Source organism: Octodon degus, unplaced genomic scaffold, assembly GCF_000260255.1.
Source record: "Octodon degus isolate 3935 unplaced genomic scaffold, OctDeg1.0 scaffold00007, whole genome shotgun sequence".
Classification (NCBI taxonomy): Eukaryota; Metazoa; Chordata; class Mammalia; order Rodentia; family Octodontidae; genus Octodon; species Octodon degus.
The window spans coordinates 8,036,704-8,061,319 of NW_004524583.1; the positions used below are offsets into that span (position 1 = coordinate 8,036,704).

Consider the following 24,616-nt stretch of genomic DNA (forward strand, 5'->3'; position numbering starts at 1 on the left):
AAAAAAGAACAGAACTGAGGAAAAAAGGGGAATGATACAGATGACAGGAAGGGGCAAAGGGAGAGGCAACGGGTGGGCATAGGAGGGCATCACTCATGCCCTGAGAGTGCCCTTCAGTGAAAAGAGCTCAAGGTCACCCGTGCCTTCAAGTAGTTGCAGCACCCATCCTGAATAAGAAGCCTTCATGTCCTTCTGTCTGAGTATCCATCCCCACACTTGTTCCCCTGCTCCCTGTAAATGACAGAATATTCCCCTTCTGCAGTTTCTGGGGGGCCACAGCCAGGTTCCCACCACGGGAGGTCCTTGCTGTCCAAGCCGTCTTTCCGTACATCCCCACTTCTATTCACCTGGGAATCCTAACCTATCTCTGGGGTGAATGCAGCATGACTCAGGTCCCCAGTTTCTCTGACTCTGTCACATAATAAAGCAGAATTCTAATTTAAGTACTGCAAACTTTTACATTTATTCCCATTCATTTAGGCTTTCACTAATCCTTCCGTTTTTCTCACCACATAGATTAAGCTCCTTTCCTGTCTGTGACACTGTGGGGGAGGGTGCATTTTTGGTGGCTCGCAACCCAGAGGAGACCCACAAGCGGAATATGGGCTATATGGGTCCAGGTTTGTGGCTGGAGTGTGTGTGCATGCGTGCATGTGTGTGTGAGAGAGAGACAGAGAGAGATCATGGGCATGAATTAAGGTATGTTATGGCTCTAGATAGATTGTGATAGAGAGAAATATGTTTTCTCAGTTCCAAACTACCAGTTTGCAGGGCCGGGGTGATAGCTCAGTACAATAAGCACTTCCCTGGCAAGTGCAAGGGCCTGAGTTCAATCCCCGGTTCCGCAAAAAAAGAAGAAAAAAACAAAACTGTACCAGTTTGAAATTTGTCACTAAACCCCATAGAAACCCAGAGCTCCCCTCTACCACTGCAGACAAGAGAATGTGGAAGATCTTGATTGCTTTTCTAAATCTTGAATTTGGACAGCTCTGCTTTTTATTCATATTTATTCCCTAAAAGTCATAAAACAGAAGATAGATAGGATTGGATAATAAAAAGCATCAGCTCTAATTTTCATATCTGTATTTCTTCCCACTGTACCCGATCCCACTAACAAGGCCTTCCATTTGTTTATTTTAAAAATAAAAAAATAAAAATGATACAGAATTTCAAACTAAGATAGGAAATTAACAATGGTTATTATGTTGTATATTGTTACCTTCAAAGTAGTTCCCCAGATTACCAGATATAGGCATGCAAGATTGTTCAAACCTTATAACACTAACTGTTCCCACGGCCTTCCTTTAAGGAATGGCAATGTAGAACAGAAAATCTGATAAAACAGGTTAAAAAAATTCCTACCTCTGGTGCTTCTTAACTGGAGAGCATAGTAAGTTATTTAACCTTTCTCATTCTTGGTTTATCTATCTAAAAATAAGATTGCTGGGCCAGGGAGGTAGCTCAGCAGCATAGATGTCTGCCTGATAAGCACAAGGTCCCGAGTTTGATGTCCCTTACCACAAAAAAATAAAAATATGATTGCTACCACAGGCTTTCTAAGCTTGTCTAAACAGTAAAATGAGAAAACTAGTCTCTTTTTATTAAGTATTTTTAAAGTTATAAGCCATGTGCTAAGGTTTTTACATAATCACCTTATTGACAACACACCACAATCCCCAAGAGATTTCCCAGATAGGTGAGAAAACTGAGGCTTGGAGGGTTAAAGACGCCCAAATCACTTAATAATGAGGGATGGCTGAGAGTCAAGTCTAGGTGTGCCGCGCTCCAAGCTCACGCTCCTTCTCTTAGGGGTCAAATGGCTCTCAGCACAGAGCATACACTCAGTAAGTGTGGATTCTCTTGGGTGTAAATTTCGGGGGCTTTGGTGCTCTCAGTCCAAACCTACAACACCCCACCAGGTTTGCTTTCCAGTGGTTCTGTCTTTTGATCAGGAATCTGATGTTCAGACCACTTCTCCAAGTATCTCTTTTTAAACAGATGTGATGATAATGTAGGTTTGGATAATGAGACTTTCCAGGCCATAAGTTGCTAACTGTGAATTAATTGCCGTGCTTATTTACAATAAATAAAGGGAGTATTACATGTACAAAATCTCAAGGACCCAGTGAGCTTGTTCGAAGGATTCTGAACAGCACTATCCAGCATCCCACTACCAGCTTCGCAGGGAAAAACAGCCCAAAGGCGCAGAGCAATAATACGCCCTGCCTTGCTGTAGGATAGAGAGCTTTGGTCTAGGATTCCAAATCCTGAGTTACAAGTCCCACTGTGGCTGCCTACCATATGTGTGGCTTTGGGCAAGATATAAAAATGCTCTGAATTCAATTCTCTCTTTGTAAATTATCAGGACTGAAACAGAGGACTTGCAGGCGTTGACTAACTGTAATGTTCAATGATTCTATATCAGATGATGATGGGCAAGTCCAGGCCAAACTCAACCTAAAACTAGTTTGAGTTGAGAAATAAATAGCATAATATAGTGAATAAGATGAGGTTACCTATTATGGGCCTAAGGAATATATTTAAAATAAGAACTCAGCAAAAGCACTGTCCCCCCATAAATGTGCTAGTTATTTTTACTGACCACACAGGCCTATAATCCATACAGGCTACAATGTCTTATAATCATCTGCACTATTGCCTTAATAATATATACCCTCTACTTAAACAAGTACGGATTTCTTGACAAACTTCTCCAAACTAGAAGTCACTTTAATATCTAGCAAATTCATACCTTCTTCCATTTTCCTTTTATGACTGCTTGATTATTAAGGAACTCAAAACCACACCAGGTGAAGACTACTTGAAAAATATTAAGCTTTATCCTGAGAATGACTGACATTTCAATGGGAAAACAACAGTTGGCTTTGTGTAACTGCAAGTGGATTGTAGAAGAGGGTTTAAGGCTCATGTGTGTGTGTGTGTGTATCCCCAGTGTTCACACCATAGGAAATATCTAGCAAATTGGGGTATAACTATGAATGTCCATTTTGTATCTGTGTATTCAAAGTGGTTGGGATAGATATATAGTTGCATTCTCTTAATGAATAGAATGATTTGTTCTAATGGTGTTTGTAAGTAGGATCACAAGTCTGCATCTTGTACAGCAATTAACCACTAAGAAGAATATATGCAGTGTATTATTTGTTGAAACTGTACTTTCGATTTGATTTGAAACTGTCTCATTGCTATATGTTTATCAATAAAACTTTGAAAAGAAAAAAAATAAAAAAATAAAATGAAGTAAGAACTTGTACAAAAAAAAAATATCTAGACAACCTATACTGAGTGACTCGGAACCAAGAGCCAAACTTGAACCAAGACTAAAAGAAAAGCAGGAGGAGGATACGGGTTGTACTCAGTATGATAAAATAGAAGGGCTGCTTCATGAGGTAAGTTTCCTTATCAATGGGACAAGGAGAGAATACTGATCACAAAAGATCAGTACCATAAGTAGAAGATCCAGAAAGTGCCTCAACCACATTGGAGCTGGGTAAAGTGGGCAAGATAGCCTGTCCTGGACCTCAATTCCCCAGACACAAATTAAGAATGAAGACTCAGTACTATTATGGACTACTGGACTTTTTTTTCCCCATAATTTTATTGAGAAACAAATAGCAATGAGACAGTTTCAAACCAAATTGGTAGGACAGTTTCAATAATTAACACATTGCAAACATTCTTCCTAGTGGTTAATTGCTGTACAAGATGCAGACATGACATCCTATTTACAAACACTATTAGAACAAATCCCTCTATTCATTAAGAGAATGTAACTGTATATCTATCCTAACCATTTTGAATACACAGATACAAAATGGACATTCATCTCTATCCCCTTTTTTGTTTAGTTCCGTTATTTGAATATTATAGGTGTGTTAACTCAGCAAAATATTCTCTCTTAGAATATTTTGAATATATACAGTAGTCTATAATAGTATTGGGTCTTCCACTTGACTGGCAATGTCAGAAATTGTTGACCCGAGTGCCCTACAGCTCAACATAACAGCATGGCTTTACTTCTTATACTTAGTTGTTATACTTTTCTGCTGGATGGTTAAAACCAAGATAAAGTAAGACCTATGCAACAAGAGTTGTAGCTTTTGGATCTGAGAAGGTCAGTGAAATCCCCTCAGGATTTATCCTGAGATCCTGTACCTCAGATTGTAGATCCTTTGTCAGTGTCAGCCATGTGGATGAGTCACGGCCCTTGCTTGGCCAATGTGCTCTCTGTGAAAGCCTGAGTACTGGACTATTTTGCTGAGTTCACACACCTATAATATTTAAATGATGGAACTAAACAAGAAAAGGGGATATAGATGAATGACCATTTTGTATCTGTGTATGCAAAATGGTTAGGATAGATATATAGCTACATTTTCTTAATTCAAGGAATAGAGAGATTTGTTCTAATTGTGTTTGTAAATAGAATATCATGCCTGCATCTTATACAACAAATAATCACTAGGAAGGCAGTATGCAACGTGTTAATTATTGGAACTGTCCTACCAATTTGATTTGAAACTGTCTCATTGCTATTTATTTCTCAATAAAATTATGGAAAAGAAATTTAAAAAAACAAATTAAGAATGAAAGCCACAAGCAACATCGTACACAGTTACTGCAACAGTTAAGGAGTTCACCACTTTCAAATATTTAGAATGACATATGGAAACAAAATAAATTTGTAACATAGAGTCCACACAGAAATTTAAGAATTGTATTGAAGGGGGTCAGAGATATAGCTCAGTGGAATAAGCACTTGCTTGGCAGGTGCAAGGGCCTCCGTTCAATTCCGGGTTCCACAAAAAAAAAAAAAAAAAAAAAAAAAAAAAAAAGAACTGTATTGAGGAGCTGTGAATGTACTGGGTTGACTCAGTTGGTGTAGACTCAATTCTGGAGACCCTTTCCAATTGTAAATATGAATGTGGGCCAAGGAGATAGCTTAACAGCATAAGCACCTGTCTGACAAGCACAAGGTACTTGATCCCTGATACATATATAACTCAGTATACGTTGTCTAGATATTTCCTACGGTGTGAACACTGGGGATGCACACACAGATGAGCCTCAACCCAAGAGCCTTAATACAAGAGTTGTCCCCCTCCCAAGTCCCAGTAAATGTCTCCATCACCTAGACAGAAACAGGGTGTCAATCTTTTCTTCTTCCACCTCTACAATCAACAGTCTCACTTTGCAGACTTACACAGCAGGGGACTCCAAAGTAGCTGAGATGCTAGGTTGGTGGTGAAGGCATTTTTATTGCACCTGGAGCAACAGGACAAAGGAAACACTGAAGTGATGAGGTCTCTGAGCAGCAAGCAGCCTGCCACCATGGGCACACTGATGGTGAGAGTCTGCCGCTATTTTTAGGGCCAAAAACTAGTCTTCAAGGGTGGAAAGAATTCAACTAAATAAATATCAGAGCCGTGATCATTTTGTACAACTGTCACAGAGGATGACAGGAAATGTGCCAGCCCTAGCTGATGTCGGTATGTGGTCTTGGGCAACTATAAGAAAACAATATTCAAACACCAGTGGGCCACAGCAGGAAGTTGCAGACAAAGGCCCTATGGAGATTAAAATCTGAAAGGCAAAAGGCTTTCTTTCCCTGGAGGAATAAAGAAAGGGAGCCTGCTAATCCTGCAGACTTCATAAGGTTTCTGATTTACTGGCCTCATAGAAGGCTCAATGGGGGTTTGTCCTTTTGATGAGAATGCCCGGCTATAAAGGTTAAACATGCTAAGAAGCATGAAATGATCTTCTCCAAGAAAGACTGCGTCTACTTGGCAGGAAAATAGCTGTCCAATCGCCCACAGAAGGGAGCCTTTCAAGACTCCTTCGTACCCACGATGCCGCCCCTATGCGATCATCACTCCCAAATCGTCTCTGTTGGACTGGGTTTATTTATCATTTATAAGATAAAATGTGATAGGCGACGAAAGACAAAGGGAGGAAAATTGTATATATTTCTCTTCCTCTCATATATCTTCTCTCTAACTCATCTGTCAACATTTCAAATAAAATTTGCCAATTACTGCAGATTGATCAGTTGCCACTAACTATTATGCCATGATTCTACTACTTAGCAAATCATGGAGGCAGAAACCCGTGTCTTCACAAAATATGTGCACACATTGCTGTTCCTTAGAAAAAGCACCAAAGAATCAAATGGAGGAGCTAAAAATAGTCACTCTCTCCTTACCTGGAGATTTCTTATGTAAAATCACCCTCGCGGCAAGGTAAATCATTCTGCGACCCTTTGTTCTCTACCTGGACTTCTTTGGGTCAAGGCACTTTTAAGTTTCATTATTCAAAGCTTTAATTTATGATCATTACAAATCTGTTGTTTCTTACCCCTAATACAAAATTGGATTACAAGAGAACCTGTACTAAAATAGACAAATGCTCATAAAAAAACTGAAGTAGGACACAATACTTGTGTACACACACACACACACACACACACACACACTTTCAGTATTGCTGTCAATGTTATTGAGCCCAAATGAAAGACCAGAGCAAGACAAAATTTAAAATATCATTTTCTTTCTTTTTTCTTTTTCAGAACCAGGGATTGAACTCAGACCCTTGCACTTGCCAGGCAAATACTTATTCTACTGAGCCATCTCCCCGGCCCCCAAAAATATCATCTTCCTATCTCTGAGAAATAGATCTATGAGTTTAATCTTAAATAGCTACTTTTGCAAGAGAAAGGGGGACCAGCTACAACTCATTTTTCCAGGAAATATATGCCCAAGCTCAGTTGAGACTATTTTAACTCAAGTGCTTCTTAATCTCAGGACAGGAGCCATCAAGTCTGTATCGCACACCCAAACCACTGGACATACAGAGAAGATAACACTCCATGACACCCTCATGGCTCCCTTCCACCCTTTAAACTGGAGTCTAAATCACACACTGAAATACAGAAATCATTCCAGGGTCATTTCTAAAGCAGAACATGAAATAGAAAAAATTACTAATATTTATCCTAATTCTTAATTCACTAAATTGCAGGTGAGGAAAGGGACACACTGGCTTCAGTGTCTACACACACACTACATACCTGAACTCTAACAGGACTTCCCAACAAGTCAATCAAATGGGCACTACACATATTTTCATGGGCGATTATGGAAACTGAGGCACAGAGAGATGGTAATTCTCATGATCACAGTGGCATCAGAGGAGGTATAGGTCTCACTCTGCTGCATATTTTTTTATGGTTACCTCAGTACTCTCAAGAACCATCACTGGTTCAAGGCAGTTGAGTGGGACAATGGCCAAGCCTTTGTTTTTCCCCCAGTGCTGGCCACTGTGTACAACTGGTGAGTGGCTATGTCCTGGTGACATTGCTCTTTCCGTGTCCATTAGACATGTTCCCAGGTTCATGCTCCATTCTACCTTCTTCAGTTGGGGCTCTTGTCTCCTATTCCTGACGTAAAACTGATGCAACTAGACAAATGTGCACTGATCTTCCAGTCTTCCATCTATATTTTCCATCTCCTTGGAATATTTTTTCCTGCCTTCTCTGCTTGGGAGAGAGATTCCTGCCCCCACCAAGCCTCAAATTTTGAAGGGGAAAAGTGAGCCAGAAATGTACAATCGAGGATGCTTTTCTCCACATGTCCAGTGGCTTAAGCATGGAATCCAGATTCGACCACTCCAGTGCCTACCTGGTGAAGAATTTGTGTGAAAATGGCCTGTTACAACTGTTATGTTCTTACATAGTCTGATTGTTTGTCTGTTATTTTTCCCTTCATCTATGTCCCACCTTCTTTGGATATTAGCACAAAAATGATTCATTTATAAATAGCATCACAATGCCTCTATCTCAAGTGCTCAACACAGCTCCAAGTAGGCATATAGCAGGGGGCATTTTGGATGGAAATGGACCCCTAATTTCTTTGTCTAGAAAACAAGGATAATACAATGTAGCCTGAGGAGGGGGTGTAAGGGTTAAATGGCCTAGGGTATATTAAGAACACAACACAGAGCAGGTACATAACTTCTTTCAACAGTTACTAGGTTTTTGAACTTTGTCTCTTCATACAAACTGGAGCAAGGAAAGATTCATCTATCTGTGAAAAAACAAAGCCAGAGATGCCAAAGGAGCCTGCAATGATGCCCTTGTGCTGCATTGCACAGCATTTGTTTCTCATAATTTAGCAGCTCTCAATTTATTACGTGTCAATAGGCAGATGTCCACTGGTAGTTAAGCCTCTTCTAGCAAAGGCACTCATAAAGGTACCAAGCAGTGATGTAAAGGGGCACCGTGTCCCTGCACTGACAGCACCACAGCTAGCAGCAGGTACAAGCAAAGTTCACGCCCTGCAGCCAACTGGTGATCCCATCTCAGGCTGACTGCATGGGGGTAGATCTTTAGAACACCTCCTAAGTCTCCAGTCTGTACCTCTGAGACCCCTAGGACTTCAAGACTCCAGAATAACTAGGATATGCTTTTCTCTTCTTTGGAGTAACAGAGGAAGTTATGACCTGGGGCATCTTAAACCCTGATTGACTCAAACTATGGAAACATTTTCCTAGGATCATATAATATTGGGGCTGTGGAAAGGGACACTTGCATAACTGGGAAAGAGAAAGGAGGTTGAATGTTATCATGCATGTGGTCATCACTAGAGATACATTTCTATAAGTTAAGTACTAACAGATAAGAAAAATTAGAGATTCTAAAATTGATGTCCATGAAGGGTATATCTCTTGGGAAGGCCCATTCTCAGACATACTATTATCCATGAGAAGAGATAAACAATTGGCCAAAATTTTTTTTAAAAAATCTTTTTAAAGCTCTGATGAAATCAAAGGTTCCATCCATTAGTCCACCAATTAAATCTTATGCATTATAGGCCTGAAAATGACTTTGTATATCAAGGTATTCATTTCCTTAGGTAATTGAATCAGAGAAAGGCATATTTCATTGTACTGCAGAGATAACTAAAGCCAGTATTCTGATCCAGACAGTTTTGTGGATTGTAAGAAAGAACTCTCATTCCTATTCTGCCCTTCATTCACCTTTATCCCTTTACTTGGAGAAAGTGAAGCCTGCCAAGCTGATGACATTTGAGAGTCAGGGAGTTTTAGAGTTGAAGGTCCCTGAGAAAGATGAAACTCAATTGCTTCATTTTATTCTTGCAGAACAGAGAGGCCCGAGAATCAAAATAATGATCTCAAGGTCATGCATCTAAATACAAGATTCGGAGGTCCTTGGGGGGTTGCAGAATTGTTATGAGGCTGATACCCTGTCCGTTCCTTTACAGCCAATGAAGGCAACCCATATTATTATAGTCACCCTTGTATTCTAGGACTTCTATTCCCACACCAATGAGTTAGTCTGAGCAGACCCCAGTGGATCCAGAAATGGTTATTCAGTGGTATGCCATGCTGTCATATCCCACTTTCTACTTGTTATTTCTTCTCTTTCTTTCCTACAACTATTCCTTCAATTGCCATCCTTGGTAGATGGCAGTGCAATTGGATGATTGCATGTCTGTCCATCCCCTCTGCTGGACTGTGAGTTCCTGGGAGGTAGGAAACATTTCTGTACCAACTTAAGTCCTCACCAACCTGAGCTAGAGACCTGTGTATAGACCCCTATGCCAATGTTGCAGCTCCAAACAAGTGTTTTATTTCCTTTAGTTCTTTAGACAAAAACCCATAAAAATTAAACTGACTTAAGGTGAAAATGTACTGAGTGGGAAGAAATTTTAGTACTCTAAATTTAACACTCTAACAAAGGCATAAAACAAATTTGAGTTCTTCATGATCATCTATTGACTGCTTTCTGGTCATCTAAATAAGATATCAGTGTGATTTAACCTTTGTTGATGATACTGGTAGGGGAGAAGTAAACAGAATCAGGATGGACTTAGACTGGGTGATATAAATTGGGAGTTGTAAGAGAAAAATCAGAAAAACTGTCCAAGGGCACCAGGGCTGTCATTTGCTAAAGCAGAAAAAACTAAAAGTAGAATAAGTTTAGCACAAGAAGGAAGAACTTAAGATTTGTTTTTCACCAATATGATTAAGATACTCTTCCGACATGCTAATGGATGTCAAGTAGACCACTGAGGATAGAGAAATCTGAGATACTAAGCAGAGTTCTGGACTAGAGGGTCAAGATGAACTTTGATAGCAAGGACAACAAAGTGGGTATGAAAAAAGAGAGGCAACACAAAGATAACACTAACACCAAGAGAACAGCATTTAATAAGCACGTAGTATTAGCATGTATATAAGAGCATGCTAGAGAAATAAATATATATACATATATACACTATTTTCTTTTTCTCCTCAATTATCTTAAAATTTAAGTTTAAAAAAAATTAGCTTTAGGGCTGGCCAAATAGCTCAATGGATTAAAGCACCTGCAAGCAGGCGCAGGGGCCAGGGATTCAATTCCTGGGACTGCCACGCTGGCCCCGCCCCTGGGGTGTACCGAGATGGCAACTGAGACTGGACGTGGTGACACCCACCTATAATCCCATCACTTGGGAGGCTGTAAACAGGAGGATCACTACGAGGCCGATCTAGTAGTGAGACCCTGAACACCCTGTAGACCCTTCCCTAAAATACAGGGGAAAAATAATTAACTTTGCAGGCCTTCCAAGTTCCCACCTAATGAAATGAAGACTTAGTACAAGTAACATCAGTGACATCTGCTGACACTAGTGTTTCCAAATGTCATTCAAGTATGGCATCTGTATAACACCAAAGTGACCATCAGCCCTAATGAGTAGATCTCACCCTTCCCAGGCAGCATCTTCTGCTTTTGGGCCCCCAGAAGACACAAAAGCAATAGGTAGAGTAAGTTAGCTAAAAGGGAGCCCGTGACCAGAGAGGAAGAACACCTGCTGCCCACACTCATTTCCTATTAATACAAGCAGGTAAGAATATCTGCATACTTCGTTTCCAGCTGGGGAGCACTTCAGACAAAGGGGACTCTAGGCACCTGGGAGAACACCAGATTTGCTTTCTCCATCACATTTTTATGGTTTTGTAAACTAATGTTCTCAAACACATCCAGGTTCCATGATCCCAGGAAATATTTTCTTTGAGCAAATAGCCAAAGTTGCCAAGAAAAGGCAGGATGAAAAAATGTGGTTTCATGTGGCTTGGAGCCTATTATGTAATGTGGCCTATTGTTTAGGGTACCCATCTTGACTTGACCTATGGAAAAACACTAAAGGAATATTTCAGTAAGATTGTTTGTGTATACAGATCTATAAAATGTATAGCATAATGCATACTGTATGGTGTATATAGTAAGTAAATACAGTGTATAATGTTACATAATACTTATATGTATACATTGAGTATTTTATAATGTGTATAAGATTGAATGTTACATATTAGATATATACCTTACATAATATGTGTGTATACATACACAAATAATACATAACAGCAAGGAACAAAAATTACAGATTGTAATACAATATTAAGTGGGGATAGTTGGACACACAATTTTACCTGCAGCATGATTATAACTATAAGAAACTAAATTCTATACATTACAGGGGAAAATTGTCAGAACAACATCAATGACTAATAATTGTATTTGAGCATTAGGTGTTTTTTCCCTACTGTCTTGCTACTTTCCTATACTTTTCAAATATGGCATAATATGAATGCAATTCTTGAACAGAATGTACTTTTTCTGGCTAATAAAGGTGAACTCTTAAAGTAACCACAGGGCCTAGCATCTAGATGCCTTACTGTGGCCTCCAATCCTGGTGATTCTCCGGATTCTGTATGTCTTCAGGCAGGAAAAAATTGAACTTATAGGAGAATGCAGATTAAAACAATAAAATCTAAGACACATCTTTTTTTTTCTTGAAAATTACCCAACTTACCTACTAAAAAGGCATCTCCCAAAAGGTTTAGGCTTCTCACCTACTTCCGAGGAACTTGAAAAGTTGGCTCCTACCTGATCTCTTGGGAAGAGTGTGGCCCCACATGAATGCTTGTGAGGGGACATGGCACACCTCAGTAACTGACTTTCTCTCACTGTGTGCCTTCCACTGTACGCCATCACTCAGACACTGTACACCGTGTGAAGATATCCCACACATTACCACAAATGGCATATCAATGCAGCTAGAGTTTACTAATCAGGACTGGTAAAGACATTTGCATCTTCTTAGAACAGCACCAGGTCATAAGAAAGAGAATGTAAATACAGTCTCAAATCGATTTCAAGATGTCAAGATTTAGAGTTTCTCATTCTCATAGGTAGAAGAAATACTTTATTCAGGTAGGAGTCAAAGCTATCCAATTTTATTGTAAAAGAAAGACAGTCACGCATATTAATCCTCATCCCAAGTACTTACATATTTCCTAGTTTCTTTACTTTATTACATTACCTTTGTTGCAACCCTTGACCTGAGACCTCTTCCTCACAGTAAGCTGCTGGTTTGAGCCTCTGGCACTTTCCATCTGGCCCGTGTGTGACCTGAGTCTCAGCTCTAAGATCTAGATGTCAGCATCCCATTCATGCTCCCCCTTTTTAAAATAGATTTCTTCTTTCTAAAAGAAAGTTCATCTTCCATTAAGCCTCACAGAGACTCTAGGACACAGTTCAGGGTAGGAGGGACACACAGTTTCCAGAGTTTTCTTAGGTTAATCACATGTGGTCCAAATTATCAACTCTAGGCTTAAGTTTAAAGGTTCTAAGAAAAAAAAATAGACAATGAATGTAGAGAGAGTAGGTGAATGTTAGGCTAGGTGGTAAAGCATTCGTTCATCCAAAGAGGATCACATTTTTATATAAAAAGAATACCAAACACTCTTCCCTTATCGCTGTTCAGAAATTATGGTTGGATAATGAAAGTCAGAGGCAGAAAGAGGTCGTATTTTTGTTAGAAGTGGAACTCAAGAAAACTTGGGATCCCCATTCCTTCACCATCACCATCATTCCTCCATGTAGAAGTGGCTACCCTATATGTTTGCCCTACAATTTCCATACACACCACCATAACACCTACCAGGATTCAGCAATTCCCAGTCCATCCCCCATGAAGACCACGTATTTCTTGGTGAATAGTAGGGTCCTTGTTATGTCTGTATATTGTTTTACATTTCCAGCACTGCTGGAGCACGCCAAAGCTTCATACATGCTTATGGCCACAGGGAAAGTGAAGAAAAGATACTCAAAAAGTCTTCACTGGGGAATCAGTTTCAATAGAGGAAAAACAATGTCATTGGAAAGCTCTGTTCTCTTCACTAGCACAGCAGAGAGCTATCATTTTTATACTCCACTGACTCATTCTGGACATGATGTCAGGAACAATATAGGGGCAAAAAAACAATTAGTTGGAGAACCAAACAATCGGTCGAATTGTCTGGGATTTGAGCGATGCGTCGATGAAATGTCTTAGATTTTTGAAGCTCTTTCTCCTTTGGCCAGAATGGATGACTCTTGGCTGCACTGTACCAAGAATAATTGTCCCTCATATATCCCTAATCAGCTGCCTTTTAATGACTAGTCAGAAGTGATAATGTAAAAGGTGCAGTGACCTTCACTGTACTTGGCAAAATTTGGACAAACTCCCATTGATTTGTCCTTGGAATATGTGAGCTCACAGTCACCTTACGCAGCCGGCTACTGTCATGGCTCCGTCTCCAGCAACCACAAGGACCCTGAGTTAGAAGAGACCTAAGAAGAAGTAATAAGATGACCTTTGGTTCTTACACTGCTTTTATAGGCAGTAGAAAATCCATAACACCATGATTTACATCAAAACAGTCTCCTGCATCTCAGAGGGCAAATGACCTTTCTACTTCCCCATGCCAGCACCAGAGTAAGCTCCCCAAGAAAGACATTTGGAAAGAGTCTGGACACTGAACAGACTGATTAGCCCCGCGTGGCCTATTTCTATTCCAGATGGCTGTCTCTTCATTTTAGCTCAGATACTGATTGATGTCGCTTTGGAAATTCAGTGAATCTGCATTTAAAATCTATAACCTACAAGAAAGACCCTTTTTCCTCCTCCATTCTAGTACCCCTTGTCTTTCCTTGGTGCAAGTTTTCCTGAAATGGGCCTTCACTAGTGACACTGTGGACTCCATGTTTCCTTGGTGCAAGTTTTCTTGAAATGGGCCTTCACTAGTGACACTGTGGACTCCATGGAAACCACCTCTCCAAGAACCCCTTCTCAAGTAGGCCACCCAGCACCTGCTCCAGGCCTTGTCCAAGGACTCTGCCCATCACCAGACTTCTGTCACTTACAGTTTCTGGCTAGTGATGTTTGTTATCAAGTGACCATGCAGGTCTGGCCTCAGGACACGCGTCTGGTCTCAGAACCTCCAGGCCTTTGTAGGATGGTCCTAGCAGATCCTATGCTGCTACCTTGCATCCCTGCTTGATGGTCTCTATGCAGACGCCATGGCTCCTCAGGTAAAGAAATAAGCTCCGTTGGAGCAGGAACTGTCTTTATGGATGTGGTATCCCAAAGGTCAGAGGTAGGTCTTCAGAAAATACATGATATTATATAAAGTATCCTTTCATCTAAAATGGAAGCTCAGAACCTATAGATAGATAATTTGGTTTATATTCTTGGCACACAAAATACTATCCCAGGCTGCAAGAAAGGTATGATTCATAGCCTTGGATAGTTTTGCCTCGAGTTTGTTCCTTTGCTAACTTTTACCTCTGTCCTATCTGCTAACTCCTATCTCTGACCCAAGTTTGGTGCCAAGGAAGGGTAGGAAAATTGTGAATGGAGATGGAAGGCCCAGATGATTTCTGGCCTGTTCTAAATGGTCAGCCCCCACCTCTATGGTCACCTTCACATTGGCCCCTGTCTACCCCATTACAGATTTTATTCAGAAAAAACCCCAAAGCACTCAGCCCATTCTGGACCTGGTCCAGTTCATCAGCTCTGCCGTGGTCTCTCACCTCTGTTCCTTGGCACATACCATCCCTCTGCTGAGCCCACACGCCCTTGCCCTTTGTCTTTGCCAAGCCTCCTACACCCATCACAAGTCTTAATTTAGAGGTTCTTTGTAGAAACTGTGTCTGACCCCCTAGAATATCTTGCGTCCTCTTGGAAGGGCACTTCTTTATTTCACATGATGGTGAAAATATCCACCAATACCCTCCAAAGTGTGCCAGGCGTTCACTGCATTTCAGGTGCTTACTGAATCACCTCCTCACTAGCACTGTCTGCCCAGGAAGGTGCCCAACCACCTTTGTTTTTCCAATGTGAAAATCATGTCTAAGAAACACCGATTCCCTTGAAAGTCACATAAATTAATACGGGCCAAACTGCTCCCCAGTGTGGCCCCAAAATTCATGTGTGCAACACATCCGTCCCTCAGCCTCCTGCGAAGTTCACCATGTCAGTATTTGATTCCACTAGGCCAGCAAACTCCATAAGGACAGGAATAGGTGTGTTCTTGTTCAATATTTGTTTTCTGAAGCCTAACCCAGGTGTGAACACATAGAAGAGACTAAGGAAGCACACACTGAATGAGTAAGTGAAATGGCTGGTTGGTAATCCCTCCTGGAACCTCCAAAGAGATAGATTATGCACTCTTTCTAAATAGAGCACACTTAATCAAAAGTGTATTAGGATTCTGTGAGTGTTTATTCTAGGTTCCCTTAATGCCACCCAACCCCAGCCAAACAAATCCAAGCATGCAGCTCAGGAAAGGGCACGTCCTGGAAATGAGTGACCCCCAACAAGTCTTTCTTGAAAGACTAGAAGCATCACTAGAGCACAGGAGGTGCAGGGCACACCCCAGGTGGACTCACCCCTCTCGCAGGTTCGGCCCCAGTACCCGGTGCCGGTGCAGTCACAGATGAAGCGGTTCCAGCCATCCTTGCACATGGCGTTGTTCTTGCAGGGGTAGCTGTCACACTGCTTGGCGCTCATGCGAGAACAGGAGGACTTGACCCCCGCCGCGTTCTGCATCTCCGCCAGCTGCCGGATGTTCTTGCTGCGGCCGTCAATGAACAGGTCTCGGATGCAGCCCACGTAGCCGTAGTTAAGCATAGCGGTCCAGAGCTCGGTGGGAAGGATGAGGCCCGCGCGGTTCTCGGGCAGCCCGCCCAGGTACATGTCCCCTTCCAGGTCAAGGATCTCGCTTTCCCCGCTGGCCGTGAAGGGCGTGCGCCTGCTGTTCACTGATATGGTACCTGGGGCGGAGGAGGGATGCAGCGGTGTGAGTTAAGAGCGCGCCTTGCTCTGTTCCCTTCCGCTCCACGCCCTGTGGGTGGAGCCTACCTGAGGGCCCTCCACGGATGTTTTGGACAGTACCACTGATGCACTATAACTGTACCATGTTTCTTTGTTAATTTAATAAGTATATAGTTTCTAGAGTTATAAAGAGACGCAATTATCAGGCGTAGCCACCCTTCCTATCTTTGAGCTGATGTTACAGAGCAGCAAAACAAACAAGCAAACAGCACAGCCCAATAAATAAGAATTTAATGGGTGCCACGAAAACAGCAAGAAAGGTGCCCTGGGAGGGGCCCAGAGTTCTATTTTAACTTGCATAACTCCTTATGCCAAATGTGATTGTTGTGTATATCAAAAGAGTACCAGTAAAATTAATTTTTAAAAAAAGTAGAAATTTTAAAGCTTCTGTAAATAAGGAGAGGGAAAAAAGGTTAATGGAAGGAGGGAGATGGGAAAAAGTAAAATATAGTACATACAGATACAAATTCCCTATAATGAATGTGACACTATGGATACTGAAAATGTACCAGTAGAATTATTTTTTTATTAAAAAAAGTGTGTTGTCATTGGTAGCCTGTCTAGATGCAATGCACTTAAGCTGAGACTAGCATAGGGAAAACTGTTCACCCTCGCATATTCTAAGGGACAGAAGAGCAGGGCAAAGGGACTAGCACTTATCAGATAATGTAAAAACATCCTGTCGGAACATTTTAAAAATATATTATTGTTATATATATATATATATATATATATATATATATATATATATTTAGTGCAGGGTCTACAGGTCTCACTACACAGATCTGACTCATAGTGGCGTTTCCTGTTTTTCAGCATCCCAAGCTCTGGGATTACAGGCACATGCCACCACCCAGTCTCAGTTGCTGTCTCAGCGTGCCCTGGAGTCGGGGCCGGCACCGGTGCATCTGCCTAAGCAGGCACTCATCCGCTGAAATAACTGGCCGGCCCTTATATTTATTATTGTTAAAGTGCTTTGGCAACATAGCCAGCTCATGCCATCCATCAGTCTGCCTTCTCCAGGCTGAGTCTCAATCCCTCATCTAAGCAGGGAATAAGCACGAGGGCTGAGCAGGTCGAAGGAGCTCAAGACTGTAAGGTGTGCTCTCAGTTACAAATCCAGTGTGAGAACAGAACAGGAAGGACAGAGATGCAACTGGGCTGGGACAGGGCTAGCTCCTACTCTGCTTCTTTACTTCTCACTTAGAAGTTTTATTGAAGAGAAATGCGCTTGGCATTTTTGTTTCTTACTGCTTCGGACTCCATGATGACAATAGCAATGTCCTGGCTACCATGTGCTCTGTGTATATATTTACTTATTTGCGTCTTTACTTAATTTTTGGTGCAGAGATGGGCCTCATACATAAGCGCACACTGTACCACTGAGCTACAACCCAGCCCATCTATGTCTCTGCTGAATTTCATCCTTGAAACAACCTTGACTGTTAGGAGATATAGTCTCTTATACAAATGAAGGCATTGAGGTCTGTGCCACTTAGTGTCTTCTCTTGTAGTTTCCCTTCATTATCTTCCACATGTCCATAGAGATAATCTGATCTCCAACTAACAGGGAGGGACATTTATGTCCAGTAAGGATAATAGCACAAATGGTTTAAAATTTGGAGTTTTAAATACAACCCAAGAATCATCCTCTGAATGCATGACCAATATTCTTTTGTGTGTACTTAATTATTTTTTAGATTTACTCTTCTAATTGAGGCAAGTTTCTACATCACACTTCTTAGTCATGTTAGCCTTCAGGGTACTCAGGAAAAAGAGGCCACATTTAGATATGTTACGTGCATTTTTATAAAAATTCTTGTTTCCATGGATTTATAATGAAAAACAACATATGAGCAACTTGCCCCATGGGAAAATAAAATGAAGTTTAATGGATCACATTAAAATGTTAAGTTATACTATTTTCCTGGGACAATTATTTGTTTATTCAATATATTTGTATAGGCTTTGATCAAATTCATCAGTACTTCAAACCCAGTCCTATAGCTTGCAGGCATGAAATTCCAGGCTTTTGAAATGCAAACAGATGAGCTCACTGGTAGTCCGAAGAAAACTAAACAAAATAGCTATCCTGCTAGAAAAATATGATTATTGTTGGGAATAAGCAGAAATAAACGTATGGCAATTTCATGTGTTCCAGCCTCTGTATGACATGGATAAATTTTAAGTTGTGTCAAAGTCTAGATTAGACACAAAACACCTTAACCATGACCCAGCACATGGTCTTAATGAACAATAGTATTTTTCTTTGTGTTTGTCTGTTTTTATAATTCTGAGACAGCTATCTAGCTCAGAGATGAGCGGACAGGTAGAAGGAGGGAGGGAGGAAGAGAAGAAAGGAAGGGAGAGAAGGAGGGATGGAGGGAGGGAAAGAGATTTAGCCTCCAGAGAAATTAATTTTTGTATGTTTTCTTTTAAAAGCCCAAACTGTTCATTCAAACTCAACAAGCACATTTCATCTGAAGCCTCTTGGTTCCGATCAAATTTCAGACAATCAATAGGGATTCCTACTAGGCAATAAAACATCTAGGGCTGCAATCTGCCTCTGCACAGAAGCCATTTGGCTCTAGCTAAGGGCAATGTTGCTCCTCTCTACCATTCTCGAGCTCTGGAACTATGCAGGAAATCCATCCCATCAAAGCTCAGCCATTTCTGATTTTAGCCTTCTGGGGGCCTCACTGCTTTATATCACTGGCCAAATGCAACTAGGAAGAAAATGTCCAAATGAAGCCTCTTTTCATGGTGGGGAGAATAAGTGCATGCAAAATAGTACATGTACCCAAGGCCCTTCTTGAGTGTATACTATTAAATGAGGAAGAAAAAATGAGTCCTAATGCAAATATTCAAATTACCGCTCCTTGGAAACACCCTTTCTGGTAGCAGAGAGTATGTCCTACATTGCCACAGGTTTGGGCAGACTGTTCAGGTATCGGAAGGCCCAGACTCTGTTTATGCCTCAACACCACCTCACATAATCTGCTACTATTCCAGAGTGGGTATGTATTGCCCAGGGCTAGCTTGTTTGATCCGTAGCTGCAGAAAACAAACAAAGCCATTTAAACCAAATGTAAAAGGTTATGAAGAGGAGGACAGAGTTAGTGAGGCCTGAGCCAACAGTGAAATATAGGCTCTCAGACCAAAGGAAGTCTTTAAATTGAATATGACTTCTAGAAAGAGCTATTTGTCTTTTCCTTTGTTGTCATAATTTCTCCCTGCAACATGACTCTTGGCAATTATTTAAGGGTATATTGTTGCATGAACTCTTACACAGTGAGGCTTATCAAGTAGAATAATTACATAATACAGAATCTGTGATGTCACAGTTGGTTTCTCTAGTGGTGAGAAAAAGAAAAGAGGGATAGTATACTAGTGACACAGCTGTCACTTTGGTAGTTGAATGCTAGCTTAAAATCACTCTTAGCTCCCAAGTCTTAGCAATATCATAAAGAGCATTGTACAGTGAGTAACAGGGAAGATGAGCAGGTGAGGATGAGCCATCCAGGAGAGAGATGAAACCGTACAGGAACTGATAAAGAGAACAGCCAAAAAACCAGCAGGCATGCACGTGTGAAGCTCTAGAGCTACGGGTTCCTGCAGTCACAGTCACATTCCCTGCCTCTTCTTACCTGATCTGCCATCTCGCTGAATGTCCACATGATACCACTCTCCATCATTAGCTTTCTTCTGGGTGGCTTTCACCTTGATGGTGCCCGAGCCCATGTCAAGCAGCAAGTACAAGTTGCCATCAAGAAGTTCCACCGCAAAGAAGTCAACTTTTGTGTTCTTCTGGCTCCGAGCATCTTTCCTCTCTTGGGGCTTTCCATGAGTAAAGAGGATCAGGCCATTGGGCTCAGTGGTGCGGAAGTCGAAGGAGATAGAGCCCATGCGCTTGGTGTTCCACTTGGGCAAGCTGATGTAAGCCTCTGGGGTCTCAAAGTTGATGGGGTCTAGTGTGGCCACATTCTCACACTTGAACACAACTTCACCATAGATTTTCATCTTGGTGTCCCCAATCCGGGCCAGGCGAGACAGCTCCAGACGGATGTCATTATTCTTATAAACAACCTGCCAGAAGCCAAACAGAAGTGTCACATGAATCAATCTTACAAACAGTATCCATCCATCACTCATGGGCACCCAGAAAAAGCTTCAGGAAGAGGCTTTAGGAGGTAATAGTTTGAAACAACAAGGGAAACATGAGACACAACACTCCAAAAGGCATCCAGAGAGCTTATTCACCAACTCTGAATAAGCCCCCATACTTCTATTATGTTCTGTCTTCCTCTTTCTGGCCAATTTCTTGTATTGTCAGAAAGTTATACAACATGAGCTTGTAATCTAAAATCAAGATACACTGAGTTATACAGATGTATATTCTTCCATATAAAAAGTTAGTAGAGCAGACTTGCTAAACGAACAGAAATAACCCAAATGGCCATAATTAACATATGACATCTTTCTAATATATTATGTGGCCTTGGAAAAATGAGGTATTACTTCTGGCTTTGACATGGAGGTCCCCCAAGCCATATTGTTCAGCAAAGCTATGACAGAGCAGAATGTGCATTACACTCATCGTGTGGGAGTTGGGGGAGGGGTCATGGGGAATCTTGCATGTGTACATGTTCATAGCAGCATGAAACATCTTTGGGAAGAAAAAGCATTCCAGTTTTGTCATTAAGGAGTAGATGTGTGAGATTTACACTGAAAGGCTGAAAAGACGCCTCACTTTTCACCTGTCGTCTTGTATTGTTAGACTTTAAAAATCACATGTGTATATGCATTTCTTTTATAAATTGAGAGTTAAGAGTTGGTAAAGAGGACTTGGGTTCTCTGTACTTGGAGGACGCACTTAAAATAGTAGCGTTTTTTAAGTGAATGAGACCCCTGAGGCCCTGGTTCAGTTAGTTGGGAACATTTATTTAAATGAGAGTCAGGGGGCTGGGGAGATTGTTCGGCAGTCTAAGAGCCTGCCTAGTCAGCACTAGGACCCAGGTTCAATCCCCAGTATCACATGCCATATCGGCCTCTGAAAAAACTGGGCATAGTAGTGCATGCCTATAATCCCAGCACTGGGAAGGCTGAGATAAGAAGATCACTAGGGCTCTGAGCTGCATAGTGAGACCCTGTACCAAATAAATAAATAAGTCAGAATTCAAGAGAACACCATGCCAGTCACTAGGCTGCCCTGTAAGAGGCAGGGATTCTGCCCCCAGCACGTAGGGCCCTTCTGCATGGCCATGCCCGCTGTCTCACACAGAGAGGTACAGAAAATGCCAATTTAAAAAAATCCACTATGGGGCCAAGGACATAGCTCAGTGGCACAGCGTCAACCTAGCAAGCATGAGGCCCAGAGTTTGATTCCCAGTACCAAAAAAAGAAAAGAGTAAAACAAACAAAAATCCACTATGACTTTCCAAATCTGTGTAATCATATGAAAACAGATAAATCTTGTTCCCTGAAATTAGAATTTTAAACAAGCTTTACTCTTATTAACACTGAATTTCGATGTAGTGTCCTGGGATGGTTGTCAGTGCTCTGACTTTTTAGTGATGTGAAATCCATACAATAATCATAAGTAGGATAAAATGGAAGGGAAAGAGCCTAACTTGTGAGTGTTGTGCACACAACCACGTTGCTAGCTTCTTTATGTTCTCTTATTCAAATATGAAGTCCAGACCTGGGCGTAAGTCTAAATTCTATACCTTCTATTTTCAAGTTATACAACTTCTGCAAAGTAACTTCTCTGGGTTCTTTTCCTCTTCTGAAAATAAGAATATACAGGAGCAAACAATTTTGTAAAGTGGATAATACATGTAAAGCACTTAGCCATGGTACAGAGCAAAGACAGAGTGGTAATTTATTAGGTAGCGGTGGTTTTGTTTGTTGTTAATCTTGTCCATTCTTTCCACAGCCCTGAGAATGCTGGGAAGTAGCAGCATTTCTACTTCTAGTAACAAGGTGCCAAAATGAGTCTCAAACCCATTTCTGTGAAAGTTCATTGGATGGGCCATTTTAGTGCATATCATTTAATTCCTAACATACAACTGTAGAACTATTTTTATTCTCTGTCCCCATCACCAGAAGATAATCAAGCAAAACCGTTTGCCTTGTAAAAGGTATGATAAGAATGAAACATAACTATGACAAAGCACTGAAAATGTCTCACCTGTGGCCCTGACTGTAGTCAATACCATTGAGAATAAAACCAATTCTAACGTTCATTGAACACCTACCACCAGACACTGAGGTTAAGATTTCTCACCTGACATCCTATTAGATCCTGACAATATCCATTTGGCATGCCTATAATAATTTCCTTATTTTACAGATGTGAAAACAGACACAGAGGGGCCAGGGAGATGGCTCAGTGGAATAAGCGCTTCCCTGGCAACTGCAAGGGCCTGAGTTCAATCCCCGGTTCCACTCAAAAAAAAAAAAAAAAAAAAAAAAAGACACAGAGCATATTTATGAAGCCAGCCCCCAAGCACAGAGCTGATATGTGGCAGGACTAGAATAGTAGACACTTGGAACTAAGCCAACTAGCATCACCCATGAAGTTCATTGTTAACATTGTAGAACGTCACGCACGCTCAGCTTCCCAATTCAGAAGTCGAATTTCCCACTTTCACTCTACTGGACTGGCCTTGTGCAAAAGGAAAATGGAAATCCCACAGGACCTTTACACAATTACTCAAGTGAGTGAACTAGAAAAAAAACAGTGGAAGCTAAATGACAGGCAGCTTCTCCTTTCTGACCCCCACTGTTATGCTATAGCTCATGAGATCTCTGTGCCGAAACACAACTTAGACTCTTCCTGACTTTGCATGAAATGCTTATGACCAGAGGTCTCCAGAAAGGTTAATTATTACTTGATAACAACAGCTCATCCCAAAGGAACAACAGAAGTTTAGCTCCATGGAACAATAAATGAAAGAAAGCACATGAATTCATCCCTCTGAGAAGTAAGGACAGAGGACAAAACAAATGAGCCTTTTTAAAAGAATGTGGAGAGAGCTCTGCTGTGAGACAGCACATCTCTGGGACTGGAACCAACATACCAATCTGGAGAGCCAGGCCAAGAGTGGCCAGGCAGAGTAGTGTTCTCTAGAAGCTTCTTGGAAGGTGAGCTTTCTAGCCCTGCCTATTATTACCTATTGACTAAAAGTTTCCTCTGTGGTGAGAAAAGAGCGCCTCTCTCACCGCCAGCTGGAGAACCTTTCTGAGTCAGATTGTGTTCATCTGCCAAAGTGGGATCCTCAAGACCAGTGAAGTGAACCAGCTCCATTGTCACCCTAGGGCTGTTGTCAGGATCAAGTGGGACACCATGCATGTTAACACAGAATATTCTAGGTTGGCGCACAAACCCAGGAAAATAATAGTAAGTCCTCCTCTTTAGCAGAGCTGGGGTTCTGTCGGAAACTGACAGGGCCCTGAAATGAGGTTCCTGGAGGATCTCCTATGAAGAAGGGACAGGGCATGAAGGTCTTGCAGCCCAGTGCTTCTCAGCTGGGAAGTTCCATTGCTGATATCTCCCCACCCCTACCTACTCGCACACACTGTGCAAAGCCACAGTCATGGTCATGGTCATGCAGAAGTACACTGGCACTTTGGGTGCCCGGGTATGGGGGCAAGCTGTGCTATAAGACCCCTCTCAGGCTGAATTAGTGTCTGGAACAGTAAGCTTTGTTGGTAAAGTCAGGCTCTCAACTAAGTGAATGTCCCCAACTGACTGAACTAGAAAGAGATGTAGCACCCAGTGACAGAAAGCAGCCTTGGCTGACAAGTTGCCCCAACAAGGAGCAATTAAAGACACAACACAAATAACTCCCCATGAGAAAGATGTCACACAGCTGGAAGGCACAAAAGCAGTCACGAAGAGTGACAGGCAGACTGGTTTCACCAGCTACTCATGATGTGTAAAGACTGCTGTTTGGATTTTCACATTAGGCTTAAGAAAACAGTAAAAGTAAGCCAATGTCACAGTTGTAGTAGACCAAGTCCCTGAACAAATGCACTTGTGTTGCTCCAGCGAACTTGCAATTAGATTTTTTTTTAAAAAAATCTTTTATCTATTGATTTAGTACAGGGTCTCACTATGCAGCTTGGACTCATAGTGATCTTCCTGTCTCAGTCTCCCTAGGGCTGGGATTACTGGTGTTCACCACCACACCTAGGCTCAGTTCCAGCTCAATGCAGGGGTGACGCAGCATGTGGTACCAGACATCGAACCTGGGTCCTTGCACTTGCCAGGGAGGTCCTTAGACCATTGAGCTACCTCCTCAGCCCCACTCTGGCAAACTTGATATGGAAATGTAGAGGAGCAACCAGGAGTAAGGAAAGCTTTGAGTGGT

The 24,616-nt window shown here is 41.5% G+C and overlaps 1 protein-coding gene across 2 annotated transcripts in view; it reads right to left on the reverse strand.

The window, feature by feature from the left end:
- Window positions 1-24,616, reverse strand: part of Nrxn3 (neurexin 3) — a 1,645,001-nt gene that overhangs the window by 1,157,166 nt on the left and 463,219 nt on the right. For both annotated transcript variants that reach the window (XM_004624712.2, XM_004624711.2), the window contains 2 exons: window positions 19,889-20,327; window positions 15,797-16,180 (listed from right to left, as the gene is read on the reverse strand). In XM_004624712.2, the coding sequence (XP_004624769.1) occupies window positions 15,797-16,180; window positions 19,889-20,327 (823 nt within the window). The remainder of the gene's footprint in view (window positions 1-15,796; window positions 16,181-19,888; window positions 20,328-24,616) is intronic.